General features: G+C 46.2%; 1 protein-coding gene across 3 annotated transcripts in view; it reads right to left on the reverse strand.

Annotated features, from left to right (window-relative positions):
* Window positions 1-853: 853 nt before the first annotated feature.
* The window catches only part of CCDC60 (coiled-coil domain containing 60), a 164947-nt gene continuing 152498 nt past the window's right edge, over window positions 854-13302 (reverse strand). The window contains exons 10-16 of one of the 3 annotated variants that reach the window (XR_014302953.1): window positions 12927-12989; window positions 12152-12274; window positions 9916-10047; window positions 7933-8122; window positions 5372-5457; window positions 4374-4491; window positions 854-2778 (exon numbers count right to left, since the gene is read on the reverse strand). Coding sequence is in view for 2 of the 3 variants with exons in the window: in XM_082699778.1 (XP_082555904.1) it covers window positions 5945-6046; window positions 7933-8122; window positions 9916-10047; window positions 12152-12274; window positions 12927-12989 (610 nt within the window). In the remaining variant the exon portion in view is untranslated. Of the gene's footprint in view, window positions 2779-4373; window positions 4492-5338; window positions 5458-5630; window positions 6047-7932; window positions 8123-9915; window positions 10048-12151; window positions 12275-12926; window positions 12990-13302 lie in introns of those variants that run through there. The other 2 variants (XM_082699779.1, XM_082699778.1) reach the window with 2 other exon arrangements.

Genomic DNA, 13302 nt, shown 5'->3' on the forward strand with positions numbered 1-13302 from the left:
TTAAAGCCTCTGCCTTCAGCTCAGGTCATGATCCCAGGGTCCTGGGATCGAGCCCCACATTGGGCTCTCTGCTCGGTGGGAGGCCTGCTTCCTCCTCTCTCTCTGCCTGCCTCTCTGCCTACTTGTGATCTCTGTCTGTCAAATGAATAAATAAAATCTTAAAAAAAAAAAGTTAACTTGGGCTTTTATTCCAGTATCACTCTTTACAGTTGGTCATAGCCTTTGGTCCAGGTCCTTTCTGATTTGGGACCTATGAAAAGAAATGTCAGGGGCCGCCTGGGTGGCTCAGTTGGTTAAGCGGCTGCCTTCGGCTCAGGTCATGATCCTGGAGTCCTGGGATCGAGTCCCGCATGGGGTTCCCTGCTTGGCAGGGAGTCTGCTTCCCCTGCTGACCTTTCTTCACTCATGCTCTCTCTCTCTCTCATTCTCTCAAATAAACAAATAAGTAAAATCTTAAAAAAAAAAAAAAAAAAGAAATGTCAGGACCAAGGGTGATGACAGTGCAGCAGTTTCCATGGTATGAAACTCCAGCCACTTTTCTCCTTCATATAAAGTAGGACTGTAGGAAGTGAAATCCCCACCAACATAAATGAATGCGCGAGTACATTCATTTATATATTATAATTATTATTATTATATATTGTAAACAGTACACCAGGCTCACTATTTCTGTTAGAAAGAAAAAGGGATATCCACCCAAATTATGTAGCTTTGGGCAGGTTCACAGCTTTTCTGCACCCGAATTTCCTCAAATATTAATGTCAGAGTCATACTGGTCTCATAGAGCTGCTCTCAGGATAAACCAAGATGAATACACAGGGTGCTTGGAACAATACCTGGCACACAGTAAATATATAATAAATGTTCCATTTTTATTTGCTCATGTATTTTTAGCTTGTATATGCACAGAGTAATCTGGAAGATACATAGGCTACTAGGCACAGCGAGATTGCCTCTCTAGATGGGAGTAGGGCCTGAGGTTTGGAGGGGAAAGAAATATTATTTAGCAAATGTCCTTTTGCAGTGTTACAATATTTTTAAAGATTTTATTTATTTGACAGAGAGAGACACAGCGAGAGAGGGAACACAAGCAGGGGGAGTGGGAGAAGGAGAAGCCCACTTCCCGCCCAGCAGGAAACCCAATATGGGACTCGAACTCAGGACCCTGGGATCATGACCTGAGCCGAAGGCAGATGCTTAACAACCGAGCCACCCAGGTGCCCCACAGTGTTACAATTTTTTAACATGTACATACATTTCCTTTCCCCCATTTCCTAAAGAAAATGTAATATTCCCTATTATGAACAGTGCAAAAAATACTTTGTCAACATATTTACCATATTATTTTCACCAGCCCTCCTCCTCTCAGGTTTTGGGGAAGAAAATTCCCTTTCTTCCTTCAATTGACGCTCTAGCAAGAGTCAGCACATTATAGCCTATGGCCCAAATCTGGGTGTAGTCTGCTTTATATGGACTCCAGTATAAGAATGGCTTTTACATTTTTAAAGGGCTACATACATAAAAAGAATATGCAACAGATATTTACTTTCTGCTCCTTTACAGAGAAAGCTTCTGCAGGGTACGTGTGGTTTTAACAACTCTCATGACAGCCATGCAGGTGGCTTGGTCAGAGCAGCAGGACAGCGGATCCTGGTCATTTGGTCCAGGCTTGGCACTCAGTAGGTGCTTAATTATGATTCTGAGAAAAGATGCTCACAGCACAACTGTTTCTCCCTGTGGCTGTTCTTTGAGCGTGGGAGCTGGGAGGTGATGTGGTCCTTCCTCCGAGTCCCCAGTCTTTCTTAGCTGTGAAATATCTTCCCTGTTTGAGTGAGTACCCCTTGTCTAAGCAGAGTTGGTCTTGTTGGGGCTGTTAGAGCTGGACTGAAGTAGGAGGTTCTACTAGCGCAATACTAAAGTAGACCACTAGATGGAGCTACAACTCCGAGAACCAGGCTCAGAAAGTGGCTGTCGGGAAGATCCGGTGTCTTGTGATTTTAGCATCTCCCTGCCCAAGATGGACCCGTTCTGGACTTGGCTCTGCCACTTACCAGCTGTGTGACTGTTGGCAAATGACCTTTAGTTCTGGCATCCTTACTGTCCTTGTAAAATATGGATTATCCCACCTAACAGGGATGTTGTGAGCATCAAATACGCTGTTGATGGGAATATTATCTTATTTGCAAACTGTGCAAATGTAAGTAAATACAATGCCAGGGAGCCCTGGCGTTAGGGCTGTTCCTTGGGTATGATTCCAAAAGCAAGATAACTTTCATGACCTCCTTGTCTCCTGCAGTGAGGACAGGGGTCAGGGAGGGCAGCGGTGGAGGGCGAGAGGGAATTGGCGGGAGGGAATGAGTCAGCTGGATGTGAGTTCAGGACACTCTTGGGAAGCTCAGTTTCATTGTCTGTAAAGCAGGGGAGCCTGGCATTGCAGGATCATGAAGATCAAATGAGATAAACCATGTCAAGCACTTTCCAGAGTGTCTGGAACAAAGCAGTCCCTCAGTCAGGGCTGGGTTGTGACTGGGCTGCTTGAGGCGTTTGTCATTCTGTCCTGCAGGCGGCTCTCCTTGCCTCTCCTCCCACTTCCTACCTTAACCATCATGGCCCACGTGATGTTGATGTCCTCTTTCCACCTCGGTCCTCCCGCCTGAATTTCAGATCCTTCTAATCGACTGTCCCACTCAATATGCTCAAAATGGAACATTCAGAACCTTCTTTTCTTCCTTTCTTCGTGTTACATCGAAGGCACCATACTCCACACAGAGGTCCAAGCTGGAAAATCGGACGTGGCTCCTGACACTCTGCCTTCTGCCCACTTGTAACCCACCACGCCAAGTTCTGTTGATTCTTTTTGAGAGACTTTCGGTCCCCACTGCTGCTGCTTTCCTCACAGTCACAGCGACAGCCTGACCTTAGCTCCCCACCTCCCGCTTTGCACTTACACAGTAGCCTTTTCTTTTTTTCTGGAACACAAGCCCGATTATGCTCCTGCTCAGAATCCTTCCATGGCTCCCTGTTGCTAGTAACATGGCCTAGAAAGTGTTTCCAGACTTGTCTCTACTGCCTTCTCCATTTCCCTGTCCTGCCAACAACCTGATCTGACAGTTTAGCCAGACCTTGTTATTGTATTTCCTCAAATGACATCAAGTTTCTTTTTGCCTCTAGGCCATCGCACATGGAACATTCTTCCCTCCCTCCTTATCTGGCTTACCTTTCCCTCCCTGGCTCTAGCTCATTTACAGCTATCATCACCCTCTCTGGCAAGCGTTTCCTGACATCTCAAGTAGGAGGAGCCCCACCCCCTCCTGCCACCCCCAGCCCTGTGTCCCCTGAGATGATCTTGTACTTGCTTTAATTTGGCATCGTTGCACTGATTCTCTAGTTAATTAAATGTCACCTGACGTTTGAGAGATGAGATACATATCAATTTTGTGGAGTCCCATCCCCTATCTAGTGGGAAGCCAAATGTTCATTCAATATTTTTACAGGGGCGCCTGCATGGCTCAGTTGGTTAAACATCTGCCTTCAGCCCTGGTCATGATCCCAGGGTCTTGGGATGGAACCCCATGTCTCTGGGCTCTCTGCTCAACAGGCAGCCTGCTTTTCCCTCTCCTTCTGCCTGCCACTCCGCTTGTGCTGTCAAATAAATAAAATCATAAAGCAAAGTTTTCTATAGATTTAGAGAACTTAGGGAATAGTAGGCTGTCTTGGGGTTCTTGCTCCTACTAAACTCTTTATTGTGTTCCATTTGGGGTCTCTCAGGCCCTTTCTTTTTCTTTTTTTTTTTAAATTTTTTTTAAAAAAGATTTTATTTATTTATTTGACAGAGAGAGATCACAAGCAGACCGAGAGGCAGGCAGAGAGAGAGAGAGGGAAGCAGGCTCCCCGCTGAGCAGAGACCCCGATGCAGGACTCGATCCCAGGACCCTGAGATCATGACCTGAGCCGAAGGCAGCGGCTTAACCCACTGAGCCACCCAGGCACCCCTCTCAAGCCCTTTCTTTGCCCCTAGGCAGACCCGGATAGGGAACACAGCTTCTTTTCCCTTTTCTTCAAAACACCATTCACAAGGAAACTCGAGTATATGGCAGAAATTACTGAAGACCCAGGGTGAGGTAGTGGAGGGCATTGGTTTGGCCTGTAGCTCTTGGAGATCCCCTAGCCACACCCACCTCGGAACTTTCCCCTGGTTGGTTTTCCCCCAAGATTCCTTTTCACTCTGTTACTCAGCCCCCTTTCCTCCTTCCTCTTTTTTCCTCCTTGGCCCTCCTCCTTTCTTCTCACCTCCCCCTCACCTAAATTCCTATTTAACACAGCAAGATGTGGGGCCTCTTAACTTTGCAGACTTCTCATAGGCAGTATCTCACCTTTCCACCTCAGTGGCCTGTCCAGAGGAGAGGATGTCCATGTGAAGAGATGTGTGATACTGTGCAATCCCTGTTCCTACCCCATTGCGTTTTGTGGACTTATCTGTCTCCATGTAACCTCCAAGAGAGCAGGGACTTCGTCTGCTTTAGTCATGGCTGTATCTTCAGAACCTAGAAGTTGGTTGATGCGTAGTGAGCTCTCTAAACATTCACTGAATGAATGAGTAAATGACTTGACTAGGTGAATGGAAGGAGCTGAAAGGAGCGCCCATTCGGCCTTCCTCCCTCCCTTCTAGATTATCTTGCAGAGATGCAGAAGGCCAGCCTATATGAGTGCTCTGAAAATCTGGGAATAGGAGCAAATCAAACCCAGTTGTTTAATCATTAATTCATCTGGGCCATCAGTGAGTTAAAATGACTTCCTGTTCCGTAACTTAAATGAGCATGTAGGTAAGCATGAGACTAAAATGAGGAAAGAGGTAAAATGGCACTGAGTCCACATACATTTTGAGATGACAGGAAGTTAAGTTTCCTTGTGCAACCAAGACCACCAGAAAATATATGAGAACTGTTTAGGCTGACGTTTTCTTGCACACCATTTGCCATTTTGGAGAATGACCCATCCATCCATCCATCCATCCATCCATCCTTCCATCCACCCACCCATCCATCCACCCATCCATCCATCCATCCACCCACCCATCCACCCACCCATCCATCCATCCACCCATCCATCCATCCATCCACCCACCCATCCACCCACCCATCCATCCATCCACCCACCCATCCATCCACCCATCCATCCATCCACCCATCCACCCATCCATCCACCCATCCATCCATCCATCCACCCACCCATCCATCCATCCATCCATCCACCCACCCATCCATCCACCCACCCACCCATCTATCCATCCATCCACCCATCCCTCCATCCATCCATCCTTCCATCCACCATCCATCCTTCCATCCACTCATCCATTCATCTACCCACCTACCCAGCTATCCATCCGTGGCTTGTATATAATGTTTAGAAATATGCTGTAGCTCCGGTGGTGTAAAATGGGGACAGTATCATCATTCCCTATTCAATTAACCAAGATATTGTGAGATTGAATGATAGTAGCAGGCAATATAACTTCACCCAGCACTGGGCCTATTGCATAACCAAAGCTTAATAAATAGTAATCGTGGTTACTATTAGGATCTGAATACCATGCCCAAATTCCACAGCTCCAACTTTTTCCCAGCCAGACATCAAACACTCAGCTCCATTTTATTAACCAAGATTTGAGGAAGAGGAGTAAGGTGGAGGCATCTAGAGAGGGAATGGGTAGAGTCAGGCTGGACCAATGAGGAACAGAGACTGGGAGTTCAAGGCTGGGGTGTAAGGTTGAGGGGAGTTTCCACCTGGGAGTATCTTCTTCTAGAATGTTGCCAGAAGTCAGACCCTCCTATATTCTCGTGGGTGTGTGTGAGAGTAGGCAGGAAGCAGGAACACAGGTAGGAAGCAGGAACAGAGTGTAGTCTAGCCCTCCTCTGCTGGGACAGCTGGTTGACCCAGGTACAGGCTATGCCCGTAGACTTTGGAATCGGATGGGGATATTGATGCGGGTCTGCAGCCAGGTGATATAATCCTCTTGAGACATATGGATGATGTGTTCACGTACAAACTGCAGGGCAAATACAGTAGCGACTTCAGATCTGGTCTGAAAGCTAGACTCGCTTTCCTGCCCCACCTTACTCCAAGATCTTGCAAGATATGTGACTGAGGCTGGTGGCTGCAGGAGTCCTCTGACCATCCAGGCATGCGTAATGCCTTGGATCATTGTGATGGGGGTTGTTCTCTCAAGAAAAGAATCCCCTTCCAGCTTCCTGGTTCAGCAGACTAATTGTAAGCCCCTTTTTGTTACTGCTGACCCAGAGAAATTTGGGAGTTGAACCCCAGCTCTCTGCATTTTTCTTTCTGATTTTCTAATCCCTAGTATCTTTAAAAGTCAGTTGTCCTTAAACATTTTGTTGTTGTTGTTGTTGTTTGTTTGTAGATCTCTTTGAGAATTGATGGTTACTAAGAGCTCACTTCTGAAAAAGGCTTTTAGGACACAAAATGTGGTTTCATACAAGTTCTAGATTAAAAGACTCCCATGTCCCGGGTATCAGACATTCTGTGATGTTCTCACTGGGAGAAGAGCATGCTGAGTTTTACTAGCCAGGGTGGCGAACTCACCTCTGAGCCTGCATACCCCACCCCTTCCTCTTACCCAGTTGGAGATTGCCTCTTCTACAACCCCATAATTGGCAGGTGGATGGTGGACCCCATAACTGGCAAGTGGGGAGTGGAGAGTTGCCCTTGAGTGAGTTTTGGACTGGCTTCCCAGTCTTTCCTTAAGGAGCCTCACAGTATGTGGGGAGTGCAGTCTGGACCTATGAATTTGTCCACAGGGTCACCCCCTTCCCCCACTCCTGACCTTACACCACATATACACTCCCAGGTCAGCCTGTGAGAGGGCCAACTCAGCAGGAAAACATCCAGAGGACTGAGAACTCCACCGTTTGAGTCCCGTTTTTATCTTGAGACATTGGAAGCCCTATTAAAATGTACATAGACCATCTGGGGCACCTTGGTGGCTTCATCAGTTAAGCTTCTGACTCTTGATCTCAGCTTGGGTCCCAATCTCATGCTCATATGTTCAAGCCCTGTGTTGGGCATCACACTGGGCATGGAGCCCACTTAAAAAAAAATGTACTTAGGCCATCTGATGAAATTAAGGAAGCGACTCTCAGACTCTCCGTCATCTGCTGATACCCTAAGAATGTCTAGGGTGGGTGGTGATGATAAGTTACCATTAAAAACCATTCAGAGGCTTTCCTGCAGCCTCGAGAGAAGGATCTAAATCCTTAACCTGACTTTCCAAAAGTCTGCACAGACTGACCTCTCCAGTCCCCTGGCAACCTCGCCCCTCCTTGCTTACTTCCTTCTCAACCCACTGACTACCAATGAGTCCCTCCCACAAGTCAAGTTCTGTTTCAGCTCAAAAAAGTCACCTTAGTTAAGGTTCCCAGTCGCCCTAGTTAAGATAGGTTTCCTCTATGTTTACCTTAAATCAGTGCTCCTTAAACTGTATTGTGCATACAAATCACCTGGGATCTCATTTAAATGTAGATTCTGAGTCCATAGATAATGGTTTGAAGCCTGAGATTCCACGTTTCTAACAAGCACCCAGGTGAGGTCTATGCTTGCTGGCCCATGGGCCACATTTAGAGCGCTCCTTATAATGATTGTTAAGTTATTTTATTCACTTGTGCATTTATTTACGTCTCTCCAAAGCCTCCAGGTTTCCCCCGGGGGCACCGTTTACCTGAATATAATTTCCCCTGGAGTTGAACCACCAAGGTCATATGGTAATCCCTCGCCTGTTAGATGATGAGCTCCGTGAAGGCAGAGACCTTATGTCTTTTCAATTGGGTCTGCAGTGCTTAACCAGTGCCTGGACATTGAGAGATGCCCGAATAAGGGCACCGGAGGCATAGCAAGGAGCGGACAGAACACAGTGATTACCTCGATAGCCACAGCAATGTCCGGAGAGCACAGCTCCCAGATTCTCAGGTCCTGCAGCACCTTCAGGAGGACATGGGGCCGGATCCTGAGGTCCAGGTTTTCCCCAAACTTCTGCAGTTTCGCCAGGATCTTTTTGGCGGGGCGGAAATTCTTCAGATCCTCAGGGAGTTTGGACAGCAGGTCAAAGTACCTTCAAATCCAGATCCCAAGGAGAGAGGGCCAGTTAGGAAGCTGCTTGGGGGGAGAGGGGGGAATCTGTGTATCTCAGGTCTTCTGTCCCCACTCTCTCTTTCTACCTCTCCTGGGATGTCCCCAGGGCAGTGCTGTCCTTCTCTGGGAGGACTGTCTCCACTCCTGAACGTAAAGGGCCCACACAGCTCAGGCAAGTCTTTTGTTTTTTCGGGGGTAGTAAAAGCTGGAGCATGATTTGCATCTCATTAAAAAAACAAATTAAGGACACGCTTTAAAGCATTTATGGTTTTTCTAATCAAGCAGACAGTGTGAAAAACCACAAGAAAGGAAGGGGCACTGAGATTCTGAAGCTTCTATTTTGAGAGTTATCAGGCCAGGGAGGTCGCAGATATATCTGTGGGACCCCTGCCATGATACAGGGGCTCTCATGCCCAGGATGGACGAGGAGGGGGACAAGGAAGGGGAAATCGTGTGTGTATTTTCAACATCCCTGTTAGTGAGTAAGCCTGGCCCGCAGCTTTGTGCGTTTCGGTGGGTTTTGTGAACCTTCCTGAATGCTGTAGTAGGGTCTGAGGGTCATTTGGTAACCCATTCTTTTTTTATTATTATTATTTTAAATATTTTATTTATTTATTGGACAGAGAGACAGAGGTCACAAGTAGGCAGAGAGGCAGGCAGAGAGAGAGAGAGAGTGGAAGGAAAGCAGGCTCCCTGCTGAGCAGAGAGCCTGATGCGGGGCTCCATCCCAGGACCCTGAGATCATGACCTGAGCTGAAGGAGGCCTTAACCCACTGAGCCACCCAGATGCCTCTGGTAACCCATTCTTGAGATGATAGGAATAAGGTAGATTCTAACCTGGAGGCGGTTCAGGTAAGACCAGGGTTTCAGGCAGAGGATGGCTCCTCTTTAAAAAAGAAAAAGGGATTCTTCCTCGCCCCGACCCTGATAGAGCTGAATCAATTATAAAGGGATTTGAAGAAGAAATTGATTGTCTAACTTTGGGTGATGTGCACTGCTTTGTATTTTATATTTTGCGGTATATATGTATTCTTGTCTTCTTGAAAACTCCCATTCCACATTATTAAAATCACAGAAGGGATTCGGGGTGCATTTCTAGATGTTCTCATCTTATTCTCAGATCCCCATTCCCCCACCCTGCCATGATGGGGCTCGTGGCACACTCCAAATCTGTACTGCAGATTAGCGTAGAGATTGGGGTCAGACAGGAGTTTAAACCTTGAGGTGTCCTTGTTTATGGAGTGGGGATTCATATGCAACTTTCAGGAGTTTTGTGGGAAATAAAATAGATAATTTAGGAAAATTTCCTGGGTCATGTCTGCCACCCTATAATCACTCAATTCACGGTGCTTTTTGTTGTAATTCTATTATCACTTCCATGCTGAGGCACAGTGCTCCTAGGATATGCCTGTCTGGTTTTATATCCTTCAGGGGTCAGGCTATTTGGGGAGTATAGGGATTGCCTCCTAGACCTCACAATTTGTAGAAATTTTTAGGTGGTTGCCTCATCTGCCTCTTGCAAGGGGTTGGCGTATTAGTCTTCATTTGCAAGTCTGAATCAAACAGAAGATAAGTATGGAGCCCACAGTTGTTGGATTATCTTTGGCTCAGGAACTGAGGGGTTCTTGCATGACTGCCTGTTTGGGGGGCCCTGTTTGTGGCCAAGAACGGTCTCGAAGGATAATGGGATCAATTCTGTAATTCTGTAATAACAGTCCCCTTCCTCCTCCCCCCGCCTCAAGGACCCTCTTATCTGGGTCTCAGGATCTTTACCAATGGTCTGCAATTTCTTCTGCATCTCCTTTTACCATGGAGACTTGATGCCTCATTTTTGCTATATCCTTTTTAAAATTTGAGACAATGACGAAAGAATGGAACTTCTGGAGACCTCTCTCTTCTTGGCGCCTGTATCAGAGGTTGTATGAAAAAGAAGAAGATCAGACCCATTCCTTCTTTGTCCATCCTAGTTGTTCTTTTGAGGTCTGACTTAAACACCATTTTCTTCATGAAATACTCAGCCCTCTCAGATGCTTTTCAATTTACAACGTGGCTTAGGCCACAAGAGACACGACTCTCTCCGGGGTCCTGAAATGGTCCTTTCGTGCTAAATCCAGTCACCACTTCTTTTTCTTTTTCTTTTTTTAAAAAATCAACCTTCATTCTCTCCCTACTACTTTTTGATTGCATTGACACACTTTCTAACTGTAAAATGGAGAGTAATAATGGTTCCGGTTCTTGGAGGTGAGGATTAAATGATACAATGTGGGTGAAGTGCCAAGCTTAGGGCCAGATGCAAGTAGGTGTTTAACTCAAGCTGGTTCCTCTCTTCTTCACTCCCCTTTATCATTCTGGGCATATGTTCTAGCTCTCTAAGGAGCTTTTCCAGTATAAACATAACTGTGCTACTCACCTGTGTACAACTTTCAGTGACTTTCCATTTTACTTGCAATAAAGTTTCCTGAGTAACTTGCCTTCCAAGGCTCTGGATTATTCAGCCTCTACAGCATTTTCCAGCTTGACATTTTATACTTTGGCTAGTGAACAAAGTTCTGAGGTAAAGTTCAACCTCCATAGCTGAACTAGTAAGATCTTTTATGATCTGGTCTCTATCTTTTTCTCTGATTACCATGAAAGCAACCCAAGCCCCAGCCACACACATCTACTGGCCGTTCCTGGTGCCCTGTGCCCCTTTTGGCCTCTGAGACTTTGCTGTTGCTTTCCTCTGGAACTCCCAACCCTCCTTCCCTCTTCCTATGTGACTCTCTGGGCTCAAATTCCACCTTTATTACCTTTGACAAGAGACATTTCTGTGCCCACTTTTCTCATCTATAAGGTGGGTCTAATAACAGCACCTACTTCCTAGGATTTTTGTGAGGGCTAAATGATAAATACAAAACTCTTACACCCTTTGGCTGGTATGTAGTATGTACCCTGGAAATCTCATCAATTTTTATTAAACTGAAAATGTTTCCTCCAGGAAGACTTCTGATTGCTGTCTCATGCTAGGCAAGATATCCTTTTCACATGATCCCTTAGTCCCAGTCTCACTCCCATTTTGGCCCTCATCAACCTGTGTGGTAATGGTCTGTTCGTCTCCTTCATAAGCTTGGGGTCTTCCAGAAGGTTGGGGCAGGTCATCTCCCAATGAACAGTCAGAGCAGCTGAACCCTCCATTCTCAAATGGTGAGAGACCAATATATAATATAATATAATATAATATAATTAATATAATATAATATTATATAACACAGTATATAATAACAAGCATATTATATTATAATATACTGTGTTATATAATAATATGATATATTATAACATTATATAATATGTTATATAATAATATAATATATTATATCCAATATAACTCTCACAAAAATTGTGAGAGTTACCATATAACCTTAGTTGAATGGAATGGATGGGTTTTATGGGGGTGAATGGTGACCACAGTCAAGGGGGAGCCTGGGAAGGGAGACAGTTACTGGGTGGTCAGAGTAGGAAAGTAAATCTTCCAGTAGCCCACCAGCACTCTTAAAATCAAGTTCCAAGTCTCAAGTGCGGCATTCATGGCTGCGTATAATGCAGCTCTCACCCCCTCCTTCTCCTTTCTCTTCAAATTTTCCACATCCCTTCATACTTTAGTGGTTTTGTGTGTACTTCTCCTGCTGCCTTCTTACCACATCACCAGCTCCTCCTCATCTGTCAGGGCTCAGCCTAAAGTCACCCCCCTGGAGATGTCCTCCTGGATTACCCAACCTAAATTAGGTTCTCATGGTTTCTTTCTCTCACAGTACCCTGTTCTCTTTCTGTATAGCAGTGGTTATAATTTGTGCCTATATATTTATCAACTATGTTGTTCGTTTCTACCCATACTTTCCAGGAGACTCTAGGCTCTCCAAAGGCAGGAAATATGTCCTTATTCCCTGCTAAGCCCCAGCACCTGACATTAGTGGGCCCATCCTGGGTACTAGATGAGTGTCCTCTGGATGCATAGATGCTTGTGTGCCCTTACTTCATAAGGATTTCCATCTTGTCTTGAAGACAGAAACCAGCCTCTTGGGCCACGCTGTAGAACTTGGCCCTCATGGAGCTGCACACGCCAGTCTTGCATTGGATGATGTCACGGTTGGTGCGGCTGTCGACACAGATACAAAGGGCTTAAGGGATGGAGCCCCAGGATCAGACCCATGAGGCTGGCCTCCCTGAGCCCCAAGGTGCTCTGCTGTGGAGACTCTCTGTACCACCCAGTTCTCTACCCTCACCTGGATCTTCCCTTCACATTCCCCTAGATGTGGGAAGGACAGATCTTCCCAACATCAGGCTAGTGGTTCAGGCTTTAATAAGTAAGCCCACAGAGAGACATCCGTTCACCTGAGCCCAGCAAATGTTAAAGACAGTGCAATGAAAATGGAATTTGGAGCTGGGAGACTCAGGCTCTAACTCAGCACCACTATTTCTTGGCCTTGGGCAAGACATCTCACCTGGCCAGGTCTCAGTTTGCCTCTCCATAGAATGGGATAATGCTCCCACCTCATAGAATTGGTTTTGGGGAATAAGTAAGATAATATGGAATGCTTCACCCCATGCCTGGGGTGAATTTATTGTCACTGTCTGCATTGCCATCTTGGCTGTGACCCCCTTGCCCTGGACATCCCTTGTCTTTAAGCAGTGTGTATGACTTCAGGGAGTGTGGTCTGCACTGGGTTATTTCCACACCCCTGGGGAGACAGGCAATGTGGTTGCCGCAGTGCCTTTGCCCAGCTTGTTCTGTTGCCCAACTGGCCTACCTTTTAGACTTCTTCTGGATGACTTGGGTGTGGCTTTCTCCACTTGTACTGCTGGATCTGTCACTGAAACACAGAAGGATAGTTTCAGGTTGCCTGGAGCCTGCTTTTCATAAAAAGGGTGCCTTCGGGGCTCCCATGACACCTGCTAGCCTTCCGGGTTCAGGTAAGGGAGCTGGCTCTAATTAAGGGACCAGTCATAGAACTGAGTATATTTATTTCCCATCTCTTGGCCCTTGCTTCTACCCATATGCCCCACCTGGAGGGCACTTCTTGTTTCTTCTCCTCCTGTCCCAATCCAACACTGTTTCATGGTCTATAGCAAGTTCTTCCTGCTCTGACTCTTAGTCTGAATTTGACTTTCTGTCTCTGTGTATTG

Source organism: Mustela nivalis, assembly GCF_964662115.1.
Source record: "Mustela nivalis genome assembly, chromosome: 14".
Taxonomy (NCBI): domain Eukaryota; kingdom Metazoa; phylum Chordata; class Mammalia; order Carnivora; family Mustelidae; genus Mustela; species Mustela nivalis.